Source organism: Lagopus leucura, unplaced genomic scaffold (assembly GCF_019238085.1).
Source record: "Lagopus leucura isolate 7727_CA_CO unplaced genomic scaffold, USGS_WTPT01 Super-Scaffold_100029, whole genome shotgun sequence".
In the NCBI taxonomy this organism is placed as follows: domain Eukaryota; kingdom Metazoa; phylum Chordata; class Aves; order Galliformes; family Phasianidae; genus Lagopus; species Lagopus leucura.
In genome coordinates this window covers 6,768,158-6,783,778 of record NW_024962280.1, presented here as the reverse complement: position 1 = coordinate 6,783,778, position 15,621 = coordinate 6,768,158, and the positions used below count along the sequence as shown (strand labels likewise).

General features: G+C 43.6%; 1 protein-coding gene across 5 annotated transcripts in view; it reads right to left on the bottom strand.

Moving 5' to 3' along the window:
• Positions 1 to 15,042, bottom strand: part of FXR1 (FMR1 autosomal homolog 1) — a 29,443-nt gene extending 14,401 nt beyond the window's left edge. For all 5 annotated transcript variants that reach the window (XM_042881350.1, XM_042881352.1, XM_042881351.1 and 2 more), the window contains exons 1-5: positions 14,936 to 15,042; positions 6,285 to 6,337; positions 2,536 to 2,629; positions 1,437 to 1,508; positions 204 to 352 (exon numbers count right to left, since the gene is read on the bottom strand). In XM_042881350.1, the coding sequence (XP_042737284.1) occupies positions 204 to 352; positions 1,437 to 1,508; positions 2,536 to 2,629; positions 6,285 to 6,337; positions 14,936 to 14,986 (419 nt within the window). In that variant the 5' untranslated portion in view covers positions 14,987 to 15,042. The remainder of the gene's footprint in view (positions 1 to 203; positions 353 to 1,436; positions 1,509 to 2,535; positions 2,630 to 6,284; positions 6,338 to 14,935) is intronic.
• Between the last annotated feature and the right edge of the window lie 579 nt (positions 15,043 to 15,621).

Genomic DNA, 15,621 nt, shown 5'->3' with positions numbered 1-15,621 from the left:
CTGAAGATCCCACCTGATACCTGCTTTCTGTCCATAGCCCAAACCCTCAGCAGAGATCCCAGCCAGTAGATTCTAACTCAGCTACAGCAGTCACGGCCACCCTTATAATTCCTAATGAGACCCTCAAAAATACGCCCCCCACACTCTCAAATTCTTCTCATTAAATGAATTGCCTTATTAGTAAAATATGTGTAACTACTCACGCATCTCTCAGATCTTCAGGAACATCCACTGTGCACTTGAAAAACGTGTTCTTTTTGACGGTTTTATTTTGATTCACAGGTCGGAGCCTCTCGTAAGTCACGATTTCGTTGTAGGTGGCATCACAAGCAGCATACTCAATGACATAAAACTAGGGAAGAATGTTTGTCCAAATGGTAACTTCAGTCAGCAACGACAAATACATACTAACCAATCAAACAAAAACACAAACACACAGGCCAAGATCCCCCCCAGAACATCTGATTCCATCAAAAAAAAAAACCAAAAAAAAAACACCAGACTCAAGTACCAGGAAAGAGTACATTGCTGATGTAACAACGTGCTTTTCCACACACTGCTTCCCTATTTAAAGTTTTAAATTTGGCACACCTTTACAAAGTAACTGATTTGACAATGGTATAGAAGTAGCAGCCTTCTGAGGATGAAAAAAATATCTTTTATTCCTGTTAAAAATAATTAAGAATTCAGTAGAACTTCACACCTGTCATTACTTAACTGAGACCACACAGATTAAGAATGTTGTTTTTTTGTAATTTAGAAGTCAAAGTTTCTAACCAACCAATGTACCAAAGTACCAGACAGCAAAAATCCTGATTTCTGTGGCATACAAGAACTCGAGTTAGCTCCAAATGAAGAACACTATCATTTCAATCAGCTGAAATGAAAAATATACTTGTCTGAATCTACAATTTGTCTGAATCTGAATTTGCTGGTACAATCATAAAAGCTAACAGTAAAACACAAGCTCTGCATGTGCGAAAACCAACAACTAAACTTTTTCTACTACACTCAAGTGACATGTATGTACAAACAGAACCACCAACACACACTTGTAGATAGAGAGTGCTTGATTACCAGAATTAGAGTTGTGGTATAAACAGTAACCATAACCACAAATAAGGTGCACTACTTCATTACTTCTTAGAGCCAACTTCAATTCACTAAGTAGAATTTTTGGAAGCCATATGCTGCACACATGCATACAGACCTCCATGCTCTTCCATTACTAATAATCAGAATGCGCTGCTCAGCTACAAGCAACTGCTCAGCCCAGTTGCTGTAACACAGCACGGGTCATTCCAAAGGAATCTCAGCTCAAAAATCTGTTCTGCCATATTTGTGTGCTGGTAGTTGATTCATCTCTTTGCATCACAAAGAACTTCCGTATTTACTGTATTTAACAAAGCAGCATGAAAGCAGCAGGAAGGATTTACCTCTCCTTTCATCATTCGAACTTTTGCCAGCCACCAGCCACAAGGCTCTTGATCATTTGCTCTAGAATAAACCTGAAAACGAGAGCAGATTAACAAATGAAACAACTATATTTAAAGCACACACAGACATAACTGAGTTGCCTACATTCACAATCAGGAAAGAGCATCTCAACTTCTCTAGCTCTTGTTACAATGGAACAGTATACTGCTCAGAAATATTTTTTGCCTTTGTTATTATTGTTATGTGCTTCTTGCACAAGCTTCATTACTTTGCCCTGCAAGGATTACAGACAGATTTCCTTTCTATATTTCACTGACTATACAACAGAAATTGCTGGAGATAAAACCTTGAGAAAACACTTATTCAGTGGTAATTCCTCACTGAATTTAAAAACTGTCTTAACACCAAAGGTTCCTATACAGAAGGATCTCCAAAATTAAGGTTTCATTTTGCCTTTGGTTTACTTGCTAAACTTAGGACTACATCACATACGATTGTGTATTTTGTATTGAACAAACACCACTAACAATACAAGATCAAATACAGAACCAATGATACCTGAAGCTTTCTGTTTTTTCCTGGTCTTCTAACTATTTGTATGCAGACTAAACAAGAAATTTAAGTTAACTGAAGAAATCTGAGGTAAAAAATGCCTTAAATTAACCTCTGATAAAGCCAAAGTATTCCATATATTTCAAATAAAAACAGAAAAACTGAGCACATCTCTGTTGAACTTTCACATCAAAATATTTCCAGCAGTTTTCACGAGCACCGAGAATTAGCAAGTTAGGTTTTTATCTTGTAAAATACAGAGCTTTGTTTCAAATTTTAGATGATAATCAAGTTCCACTGGTAATTTTCTGAGGGAAAAAAAGAGACCCTGCAATTTCAGGCAGTTTCTCCGGAAGCAAAATCTGCTGTATTTTGAAGTGCTAAGAAAAAATTAAAACGTTTTTTATTTACCAGCTTAATAAATCCATTCCTAGAGACACAGTCCTTTTCCATTCTTCACTAATCTACTTACAGCCACCACCACCTCGAAGATACAACCAGTTATGTGACACAACAGCTCATTAGCAAACATCTGGATCAACTCACCTCCACTTCATCTCCTTCACCAATTTCTTTCTTGATATCAGGAGGTGGAGGTAATCTGACTTCATTAAAGGGTACTTGGCGCTCTGGCTGCCAACTGAAAGTTGAAGAGACATGACACATTAGTGCCAGGATTTTTCTCTTGTTTTCTTAAGGTCTTCATTTTTAGAACTCCGAGTTAACTCTCACTCATTTCATACAATCAGTTCTGTTTCTTCATTCCTAGAAAGCAAACTTAATAAGCGAAGTATTGAAACAACCCTGTCAAAACAAAAGACACAGCTGGGAAGATATTCAGTAACAGAACACATCTTCAGTAAACTTCAGAAGAAAGTTCAATGGACTGCCTCCACTGAACCGATTTTATTAACCCTCCATGAGAAGGTCAGATGACATACTGAAATCTGTACTGCTCAATGAAAGCCTTGTTAACATGTGAATTCATCCTTGTGGTCCACCTTGGGTTGGTCCATTTCTTCAGCATTTCAGCAATGACAATTTCATTGGCACACAGCATTATAATTGCTTCCTATCAATTTTTAAGCAGGAAAATCCAACTGTGTTTCCTAATAAAACTTTGGAATTTTATCTACAACTATTTGAAACAATCTCCAGTGGGAGCCTACGGAACAGATGCATTTCAAAACACATCTCTACATCTGCTTACTAATACTGATTACTACTATGCATGTTAAATTAATAAGCTACCTTCTTGTACAAGAAAGGCTATTTGTTTTTCTGTAGCTGGTTCTGCAAGGCTTCTTAATATATAATGCACATTTCAGGTGCATTACATGAAGACTCGTAGAGTAACTGACACCCTCTGTATTCTTCTATAATTCCCTTCTCTGTAAATCTCACAGGAAGCCATGAAGCTGTTTCTCATTCTTTTACTCAAAATGCCAACTGAAGATGGATTAAAATAAAGCCAGCACCACCACCAAAAATAACAATTAGAAAACCCTACAAGATCCAAGGGACTTGGACATGGTATTTGTCCAAGTATTCAACATCTATCATTCTGAACATCCTCAAGACCACATCAGGTACAGACAGACCAACACAACAGAAGGGGTCATGGAGTTTTGCCCTAGCCATGGCTACACGGTTCATTTTTCTTCCATCTACAGGGTAATTTTGAAAAACCACCACCAACAACACAAGGAACATTGTGGATAGCTTTTGTTGAAGCTGGAAAGTATTTTTGTCATGAAGTGTAGCTTAAATCTCATTTTACCTCTGAAAAACAGTAGAGGAGGTTGGAAAAAAAACCACTTGCGATTTAAACATGCTTGTAACTGTAATGGTCACTAACCTCAGGATCTGTGTATTGTCTCTTTCTTTCCTCCCTTCCTCAAGTTATCATTCTCACAGATACAAAGGCAAATAGGAAGAGTTGAGAACAAAATGCATTCCCTTGATTACAAGCTATGTAAAAGTTCAATTTGGAAATAGTTGGAACACAGTGATCATAACTGAACAAGATACAAACTGCTGTCAACAACTGAGCTGCTTAAAGCTCTCTTGAGAGTTTCAACTGTGCACTGCAGGTTATGAATCCAGCTCACAGGAAGTTACAGACTGCCCACAGTGAGATGCAACAGTAGAAGAGACCTCGCCACTCCAAGAAAATCTTTAAACTGCATGCAGTAGTCTATCCTTGCTTCCATCTCTGGAGGATCTTCATCTACTGTAAGGAGACAGTACAGTAATGACTCACCCATTTCAGGCATAAGGTATTTTGGTATTTTTTGAAAAAACAGGGAGAAATATGCACAGAAGGCTCAGTTCTGAGAATATGACTTGCAGTTCTGATGACATCAAGTCCAAAATGGGAGCATCTCACCGGCAAAATATCACCAACAGCTATTTAAGAAATTAGTTGTGTTTTGTTACAAATTACCTACTAAGAGGATCAGGCATGTGATCCTACTGGTCAGAATGATTATCAGAAATATTTGGTAAAAGCTATAAAAAAATTGAAGTATTTCTTACTATACAGAAGTCTTCTGATTATGGCTGCTTCAAATTCTAATGGACCTACAAAGAATTGCATCTAGAACCTCACCTGTACACCACAACAAAGGCTCCCAGCTCCAGACGACTTTGTGTTCATTCTCTGCCTCTTTACTTCTCCAAAACGCCTCCTAATGGACTTGCTATCTGCCCACAGATTAATTATTGCTGTGGCCACAAAAATCACCACTGGCAGTTGGTGCTAGTTCACCAACTTCGGGAACCTTGTAATAGCTATAGATTAGGACTGGTAAACAACAGCAAAAAACGTAAACTGAATGCCATTAACAGACTCACTTACTTTGCTAAGTGCTGCTCATTATCACAACAGAAGAATGCATTCCGGATGGTACCCTCCTGCCAATTTCAATTTGATTAAAGCCCTTATGAATTTAACTCAATAAAAAGCATAATAATTCATCGGTCTTGCATCATGGCATAAATAGAGTAGTACGCATACTTCCTGATAAGGTCTATTTTTGGTCAACAAAGCACTCAATATGTTGTAGCTCACCCTTTTCAGAACGAATCTGCTGCTGCCACACATTCAGTAAAACAGGTTGATGACACAGATATAAACCTGCAGAAGTGTGTTTGCCAATAATTAAACAGCTGCTGTGAACCACAGGCACTTCCTTTAGCTCACTTGGCTCGTGGTGTGAAAGCATGTGCCTTCAAGGCTAAGAACATCTACTCTTACAGAAAAGTAACATGGATGTTGAATGTGAAAATGAAGATCAACAAGAGGAGGATGAAGAAGCAGATCTGTGTGATTCTTTGGAGGAAGATGAGGACGGAGAAGGAGTGGGGTGATATGAAAACCAAAGAGACACGAAGAGCTTCCATAACCACCCAGGAAGTGCTAGCTATGGCTGCCACTTCTAACTGATTTTTATGGAAGGGCTAGAGAACAGGTTAGAAAGACAGACTGAATTTGCAGAGTAAAAAAAACAGGATTATCTTTTTCTCCCCAGGATTTTCTTCATGCATGCATTAGACATACATACATCCCAGGATTACATAAACCATTCACACAGCATTGTGTGTACATACATGCAAGCTTCCCACTATTAGGCTTCTTACTCCCTCATCTTCCTTCAGGAAAGGCTGACCGATGAACCTGCAGGCTGGTGCTGGCAGCTTAGAAACCATTTGCACATCAAAAGCTGATGCATTTCCCAATGTTGATTTTTTATGTGTATATTACATATATATATATATACTCACACACATATATATAGAGAGAGTGGTATGGTTAGGCTGTGGTTGGACTCAATGGATCTTTAAGGTCTTTTCCAACCTGAGCAATTCTACGCATTCTATTCCGCACTAGTTAAAAAAGTCACTCCATCAGGACATTTGTATCGTTTTTTCGGGTTGATGAAGCTGATTGCACTCCCAGGTCAGACATAGAAAGAACTGCTCAGGAAGAGCTACTCAGGTATTTTCCACCTTTCTTTGCTGCAGGTGTAAGAATATCAGGCAGCTGCCACTACTTTCTAATTACATCTGTCCACTGCGTCTGCAGGCATTACTAAAATATTAAAACAAAAAGCCAAGGAGTGCTAATTGACTGTGTGACTTCTGACCACAGCTATTTAAGGAATCAGTTCATGGAAATGGAATACAACACTGAGCCTGTATTTCTAGAACTACCTTTCTAATGAAGTCTACTTCCCCTTCATGTCAAAACAAACACAACAATGCACAAATGATTTTTAAGATAAAATACTTACTTGTTTTCAAACACAACAGTGAGTGAATCCTCATGAACATCTTTGATAAATCCCTAAAACAAAAACAATTTTGTTGTAAGACATGGAATCACAGCAAAGCAGCAGTTTCAGCACAGCCTGAAACCACCCGAGAACACCTCTGCTCTTATAATCCGAATGTAGGAAAGTTCCCAGACAATCCCACTGCATGGATGAGGCTGCTCTAAGAAATACGTTGCACGTGACTATTGAAAGCAACTTCTCATACAGACACATTTACAACTGAAATCCTGCCTTCAAAGTTTATTGTTCTCTTTACAGGCATACACAGCTACTTTACGCAAGCAAAATGAGAAAGCTGCAGTCCCAGGGCAAGGAGCCCAACTCAAAATACTGTCCAACAGCTGTGAGCAGCACCACTTGCTTTTTCAGGTGTTCTTCTCAAACAACCAAACAAAAAAAAGAGTCCCAAACAACTGTCCTTCAGAATAGCACAATCTGAAGGATGGATATCATTTGGCAATAAAGGCTGTTCTGTGGCTACTTAACTATGTCATCCGTCAAACACAGGAGTGGGAACAGTGTGCAGTCAAATCCCCACAGCACCTCACAGCAGAGCAAAGATAATAGGATGTTACACGTCATTTTGTGTGACATTTTTATGATCTTGGGAACAACTGCAGCAAAAGCCCATTTTTCTTCCCTTTGAAAAACGAAGGGCTTTTTAGCGGTGCACTGATTATGTCAAAAACCTGAAGACAAAGAACAACCTGATGGAAAAAATTATACCCAAGCAGAAATTAAGGCCTCCCATCTCATAGTTAAGAGAGGAAGGCAGACTGCAAACACAAAGGAACAAAAGAAAAGCGGAAGACAAAGACGACAAAAAATAACAAAGTAAGAAAATGTTTTTTCTAATGACTCCTGTGTTTGTTATAGCCTGGTATGCGCCCAAGAAAGAAGACCAAGAAGGAACATGCAGTTTCAGATGAGAAGACAGTTCCACAGGATCCTTACGAAAGGCTCCAGGAAACCTGCTGGATGGATTAAGTTGCCTTCACAAACTGCCAGCTGAGGAGGTCTAAGCACAGCATAAGCTGTGCGAGGAGTACAGCACCCCCAGAGGTGTCATGGGTCAGCTCAGCAAAAGGCACCTCACCATGGGCTCCCCGTGCCTGACAGATGCTGCACGAGCCTGCAGTGACAGCTGGCTGCAAGGGGCTGTAGGAATGAGTCTCCTTGGACTCAAACCTGTACTTGTGCAACGCCAGCAAAGGGCAGCATTCACTTGAAATCTGAGTACCCGCTCCCTAAGCAACGCTCACAAGACACCTGCCAGCAGTGCAAGGAAGTGGTTATAGCACAAACAGCTGGGTCAATCCTGAACACAGCAGGCCATCAGAAACCAAAGTCACCTTGTTCAACCACCTAGTGTGCTCCTAATGAAATAAACCCTTTTAGAGGCCACCCTGCCTCTGCCAGGGAAGGAAGGCAAAGCCCTTTGAGACGGAAGCAACAGAGGCAGTTGGCAGCAAAGCACGTGTGCACACAGGGATTTGCAGTTCCCCTGAAGTCTCTGTACAGGAAGACTGAAGCCACGCTTGCTTCATGAGGCAAGGAACATGAAGGGCATACAACATGTTACTGGTTGAACCATCTGTTAGCTAGCAACATCCGTAAATAACCAGAAAAGTTCTATTTTATTTACCAGCATGGGGATACGTTACTGCTACGTAAAATGCAGGAAATAATGTTTTCCTACAACTCGTTCAGATTGTCTAAAAAATATGTAAGAAAAATCACTTACCACATCAGCATGAACCAGGTTTACATGGTCCAACACTGCTGGAATGCCAACTTACTGGCAACAAGCAATACTTACTGGAGATTTAAACCCCTTTCCACGGGCAGCCTTTTATCTACGTTCTCACCATGTGAGTTTCTGGAGCTCCTTGGCACAAAGCAGCCCCTCAGCTCACTGCACTTGCGGTGCCACACAGGAGCAGCACGCCGTCCCACACCGGCGCACATAAACACTACAACTATCAGAGCAACACTCCCAGTTGGCACGCTCTGACTCTTCTACTCCACAGCACTCATAGGAGAAATACTTCAGAAGAGATAAGCTAACATTTATCAGGTATTCACTTCAGGTCACAAAGCACAAATAAAACATTAAATACAACCGTATCTAAATAATTATATTATTGTGAAAAGGTCTGACTAGAATCCAGTTGTACAAATACAAGATGAACAGTGAAGGAGTATCATGCTTTTCAGACTTCCCAAGGTTTAATTCTTCCTCTTATGGTCAGTTTCTCTTCTGCAGGGGAGGAACACACACAGCAACAGAAGTGCAGCAGTGGCAGGCAGGCAGACAGAACACCACCAGTAAGAATGAGAATTCATACAGGTTTTAAATCATTCTGTAAGGAATCACTTGGTCATTATCACCAAGCAACTTGTTAGAAATACAAAATTATTTGTGAAGAGTAACAAGTCCTCTCTGTTTTCCTACCTACAGCCCTGGCCTATCCTAGGAGCATTATCAGCCATCACCTGCAACTCCAAGATAAAACCAGAAAGATTTCACATACATTATGATGAGATTTACTGCAATTTTTTTTTAGAAGTATTCAGGGGCCTGGAGATGATTGTTAATTAAAAAAAAAAAAAAAAAAAAAAAAAAAACACTTCACAGTTCTGCTCAAAACTTGAGAAATTAAGATGTTTTGAATAAAGCAGATGTACTTTTTACATTAAACGTCCCATCAAATGCCACACATTTATAAGGGAATTATAAGAGATGGGATCTGATGAACATTGACTTTTCTTCTTTACCCAAATGGTTTTCAAACAGGAATTTCAAAGGAGCTCTTTGTCAGCGAGGTAACCTACGTATGTAGATTTGTATTCTAACTTAGCATGCCTCATGTCTCACACTGTTTAAGAACCACTTCTTGCTAGGCTCACTGATTACACGCCTTCACTTTTCTTCAACTAAACAGGCTGCTGTTAGTGGCATTTAATTCAGCAGCAATGGCTACAGATGGACAAAAGACAATATCTAATTCAGAGCTCCTCCATACAAGTGATGAGGCAGAGCAAGCCAACAGGAGACCACATACCACAACTAATATATCGGCATAAAAGCAGTAAAGTTGTTGCATGAGGAACCACCTCACATATAACATTTTCAAACGTGCTTTACACCACACATGAAGTTGCTGGTAAGAAGGAAAATTCATGCGACTTCACCTTGGCAGACCTCAGCTTTGGCTCATCCAGATCTTCATGTCAGTCACTCAGTGCCACATCCCTGGAAGTCCATGTATGTGCTGAGAGCTGCTCACAAGGCAGCAGGGACTCTACTGTACTACACTATTAATGGCATGCTGCTCACAGTGCTCCAGGCAGACCTGTCTCTGCCACTCACTGGGCAGGAACCAACTCCCAGCACCTGTAAGCTGAGAGCTGGCACGGCCAGGGCTTGCCAGCTGCGTTTGGGATCTGAGACCCAGCAAAGTTAACATGAGGCCATACTGTACACCAAGCATGAACAGAAGGGCAGGAAACTAAAAAAAGACCACCTGCCACCAAAACCACCGCAGCTGGGACCTCACAACAAGCAGCACACACTGCATCTTCCCCTTTTACCTGGGTTCTGCTCATGGATTTAGGATTAAGTTCTGCTTATGACATAAACGGATCAAGACTTACTGAAGTGCCCTTACAGTGAACTGTGCTTGTGTGGACACACACACACACACACACACACACACACACACACACACACACACACACCCGTATTTGCCTTTTACATCCAGTTCCACACCAAGTCACAAAATCCATCTAACAGCCAGATGCAATCTGAGATCCATCTTCAGCCCACTTTCAGACTAGCTGACCCCAAGCACAACAGTCCAACCTAAAGGCAAGGTGCTGCCAGTGAGGCTGCAGGCATCCCTTCCTGGGGCAGGCGGACAACGTGCTGCTTCTGAGCCACATCCACCACACCAAGAGCTGCGCTGGGAGCCTGGGTGCTGCTGAGCACATCTCCAACAGTAACACTGCCATCAAGTACTGCGGCTTCTCCTGAATCACCAACATAAAGGTCAAGAAGCCTATATCTAATTACCAGTCCTTTCACTCCTGTCAGAACCAAACACTGTTAGTATTTTAAACCAACAGTTATACACCTCTGTCTCATGTAACAAATACAAAACCTCCCACTTAATTATTACTATTCCATTCTGACCCCCATAAAGAAATACCAAAGCAAACACAGGAAGCTTGTAAACAATCAAGATGCTGCCTTTCTGGTTTGAACTTCGAAGTGCTCTTTTCACTGCAAATGCTACAGGGCCTGCTAACAGACAGCAGTCCACGCATTACAAGCAGGCAGCAGGTAGGAAATAATGCTCAACTCCTATTTCAATTCTAACCACCACACTTTTATTTATGACATTACTACTTATCTTCATTCACAGTCATCATTATCATGTGTAAATTCAAGAGTCCTCATGAGTCACACAAGAACCTCAGCACTGAATCTCCTGGCTTAGGCTTATGAATGAAGTCTAAATGACTCACGTTATTTATGCTGCTTTCTTCATGTGCATATTCCCAAAGGGCAAAACTTCTTAGAGATGCCCTCCACTCACTGTGTACATGAGAAATCAATAATCACCGCCTGCAGCGTCTGCCTTTTATCAGCCTAAGAGTCAAGACAAAGACTCTTCAATGGCAATGACTAGAGACAGTTCATGCACCAGTCTACACAAGTTCCAAGAACAGTAACATCTTAAAAATGCATTAAATTTCCCATCCAGTAAGGCAAGATTTAGTAAGTAAACGCTGTCCATCAAGAGACAGCTGAAACCTTTACAAAAATAAAAACACCCCTCATTGCACTTACTGTAATGCTTCCTGGTGTAATAATTGGGCACCAACACCCACCCATGTAAGCCTCTTAATGACAGTTTTCTATTTTACTGTCAAGCTAAAAAACAAACAGAACATCTCATGGAGAAGTTTCCAAAGCTTCTCATTACAACTTCAAAACACCATTATATTTTTATTGATATATAAGTATGTTCTTGCACAGAACTGCTCACTGTGCTTTGACATCATACATAAGGAGAAATACCACGCCTTCCTCCATCATTTCTTCCTGCACAACAGTTAGGCTGCTCTCTATATGAAAGCCCAGCTCAGCTCCTGCTCCCAGAGCTGCAGCCAGGACTGTTACCAAAACCACACCTCCTACCACAGGCACCAAGGTGCGTTAGAACCTGACCACTGAAGGTGAAGAGTCAAAGCCTATCTCCCATTTTTGTCATTTTTATTTCAATGCAGCTACTCCTGAAGAAGGGGAAAACTGCTAGGGCAAACCACACACAGGAGTTCGTTCTTTATTAGATGGAAATCTCTACAGCAATGAATCTTCAGTTATTCAGATGTCACCAAAAGGCTCCACGTGCGATAAGCTACCTATGGCTCAGCTTATGGGCTTTGGTGTCATTTTATTTCGAGCAGACATCCAAACTCACAACAAGAAGTGGAACCATGGCTCTCATTTGCATACAGACAAAATTTTCATTTCGTTCTTGCCTACGTACACTTCACAGCCAACAGAACACAGGGCAATGGGTACACAGCAGAACAGAGGAGGTTGCCCTGAGTATCAGGAAACACTTCTTTTCCTCTGTGGGTGATGGAGCACTGACACAGGCTGCCCAAGGCAATGAAATATCCTCAGTGGAGATCTCTAAAAGCTGCTGGGATGTGGTGCAGAGCACTGTGCTCTGGGCAGCTCTGCTTGGGCAGGGGTTGGACCCGACAGACCTGGATGTCCCTGCCAACCAGTCCCTAATTCTGGGAGCCAATGATCTACATCTCTGTATGACAGAATGACCAAAGTTCCAAGCTCCACACAGAAAACCATCAGCCTGAGAACTCTGCAAACAGAACTGGGAGCATTCAAGTCTCACTCTCTTCAACCCAGCTTGAGCCCAAAGAAATCCATGCACATTTGGTCATTTTAAACTGAAATAAATAAATAAAATCCAATAAACTAATGAAGTCTGTTCTAACACCTTGAAGAAAATAAAACAACCTGCAATCTAGAACTCAAGTAGACACCATCAGCCTTCCTGAGGTCAGGATCAACATGCCCTCAGCAGATACAACTGTTAACTAGCTTGGTTTATCACCCCATTCTCCAACTTCTTCAACTGTTCCACCACACAAACCTCACCTTTACCACAAGAGCACAACTCCTTTAGAGAAAAGATGGCACTGATGGCACTCACAGACAACAGATGAGTAATGCTGACAGATGCAGTCTTCTGAGCTGCAGGGATTGGCCGAACATACTCTGCTGTCTACTTGGGGATAACCTTGGGGGTAAAATGCAAAACAAATGCCATTCTTTCTCCAGATCACATTACTGATTTAAAGCAAAGGGGGAAAACAGTTTGCAGATACATGAACAAAAGGTTAAATTCAGAACATACTATATCTTTTTAGACAGAAGAATTTGGTAGGCACTTGATGCCTACCACAACCACAGTTACTTTTCACTGATATATGCATCAAGAAAAACATTTTTATTTTTTGTGTATTTTAATAAGGAACATGGTAATAAGGAACATGGTTTTTCGTATTAGTTTATAGCAATCCCAGTCTTACCTACCACGGTCATACCTCTAGTAACTACTAGAAAAGCATTAAGACACTCCAAAAGATGCAATCACTACTGTTACTATAGCTAAGTTGCAGATCGTATTAACAACTAATTAGAAAACTGTCACGTGATTGTTTACGTAATTATTTTGGTCTTTATCTCTCCTGGCATAGCAGGATCCTTCTCACGTCATCTACCAGGAGGTATGCAGTGATAATGAATCTAAATTCAGACTGTTCTGAGCGCAAACTTCAAACGTTCTCCCCTCATATAACCTCACAAATGCCAACATGAATCCTAAGTGATCCTTAGTTCCTAAGAACAAGGATCCTAAGTTCCCAAATGAGGCCGACAACCCCTTCTCCTTCGCTTCCCAAACTTTACACAGCAGCAGCATTACTTAGTTCCACAACACAGGCAGAACCTTTCTGCCTCAACTCTAAGACTCACAAAATGGAACCAGATACACAGATTTCACTTCAAAAAAAAAAAACGCATTTTAAAATCATTTTCCTGCTTGGTTTATTGTGTTTTGGGGTGGGTTTCACAACAACAGTGACTGTTTAGAGCTGGGGCTTTCCCCACTCCAGGCCCAAGCACTCTAACCCTTCAGTTTCCCAAGAAGTGAATGGTTTTCATGCTGGACCTAATCCCCATTTTGCTGACCTGAAAGCCAATAATGACATTTTTAAGTAAAACTTCTGCTCGTTAGCCACCATCCAGAGGGCTGAACACATGATGGGGCTAATCCAAGCCTGACAATTCGCACTGACTTAGGAAACGTCATTATTGCAGAATTTAAATCAGGCTTATTGCAATAAATGCTGTACACACAGCTCCAAGAATTCAGCACACCTCCTAATGCTCCCATTAGTCCCACATTCCCCTGAGGCAGAAAAAAGAACCAGCTCACGCTTCGTTCTTTGCCCAAGATCCCAGGGCACAGATGGAAAGCTAAGAAGGGTGTCTCCAAATTCCATGTTTCCTAACAGGCAGGAAAAATAATCAATCCTGTTTTAGGCCAGCTATGTTCAAAATACACATTATTTTGATGTGGATTTCCACATGGTAATTTTTAATCTACCTAAAAATTTATCTCATATGCAAAGTTTATTACCTACGGATTTTGGCAAAAACAATGAAGAGGAACACCTACCAAGGGCACAGAGCTTATCCCATTATATTCCTTCCTCGTAAGATTATCTCCTATCTGTCTCTTTTAATAGACAGCCAGTTGCAAAAAGAAAAAAACAAGAACAAAAAACAAAAAACCACCCAAACCCCGACTCCTGCAGTCAGCTGCTCACAATCCCCTGCCCGCCGCCTCCACATGCCGTACGGCTCCCAACGGCTCCCAGCCCAGATCCACAGACGCGAGCAGGAAAATGGGAGGCATGGCGGGCCGCCCCCCGGCCCCACGCGCAGTCCCGCCCCGCACGGCTGCGGAGCACAGCGCTGCGGGAATGAGGCAGCGGCTCTGGCCATAAAAAGAGCGGAGCGTTAACGGCTGCCCCGGGCTGAGGGCAATGAGTGACGGGCACAGCTGAGGCCACGGCGCACGGATCCCGTACCGTCCCGGCATTCCGGGGAGGCTGATGGCGAAGGAAGCTTTCTGACGACATAAATAAACCCGAAATCGTTACGGAATTACTCCAAATATTTAAAAAGCCATTACTTCTATCTCCGATGCACTCCGTTCAGCCCTAACCTCCCCCCCCCCCCCACTCTCCCCACGCCTCCCAACCCCCGCACCACAGACCCCCCCTCGCTGCGGCCCCCCCCTCCCCGCGGTGCCTTTCCTTTCCCTCAGCAGATCCCCTCATCGCGGCCCCGCCGCGCCGCACCGCCACACCCCGGCACCGCCGCCCCGCGCCCCCCCCTCACAGCCCGGCTCGGAGGCTCCGCTCACGACCGCCCGCCCCTCCCGGCTCCCAGCGCGGCACTCAAAGCCCCGCACGGCTCCGGCCCCGCACCGCGCCCGTACCTTGTAGAAGGCCCCATTGGAGCCGCGCACTTCCACCGTCAGCTCCTCCATGTTGCGAGCGCAAAGGACGGCGGGACGTGCTTCTAGAAACTGTCACCACGGGGGGGAGCGCTGCCCGGGCTCCCCTCCCCCTCCGCCCGCCCCCCGGGGCCGCTCCCGCCCCACGCGGCGCTGCCGCTCCGCCCAAGCCGCGGCCGGGGGTGCCGGGAGCCGCCGGAGCGGGGCGTTTCCCGCGGGAAGGGCTGGCGGCGGCCGCTTTCCCCCCCCGCGCGCGGCCAGGGGATGGGAGCGGCCGGGCGCCGCGCTGAGGGGCCGGGCTCTCCCGCCTTCCCGGCTTGCAGGTGGCCCCGCCGCCCCGCCCCGGAGCCGCCGCGATGCGCAAATGGCGGAAGCGGCGGCTGTAGCCGCAGTCGGCGCTGCGGAGAAAATGCGGCGTTTTGCGCGGTGTACTTTTTGAAAGCGGTACCGGTGCCGAAGGCCGAGCCGCAATGCCGCCCGCCGCCCTTGCACCGATGCCCGCCGCCTTTGTGCGTCCTGGGCACGGAGGCTGGGGGGGGGGGGCGGCCGCAGGCCGCGCCCTCCTCCGCGCTGTGGGAAAAGCACAATAAAACACGTGTAAAGATACGCATCTGAACGCCCGCTTGTGCCGTTCGCTGTCCCTCACCGCAGGATCGGCCCCAAACTGT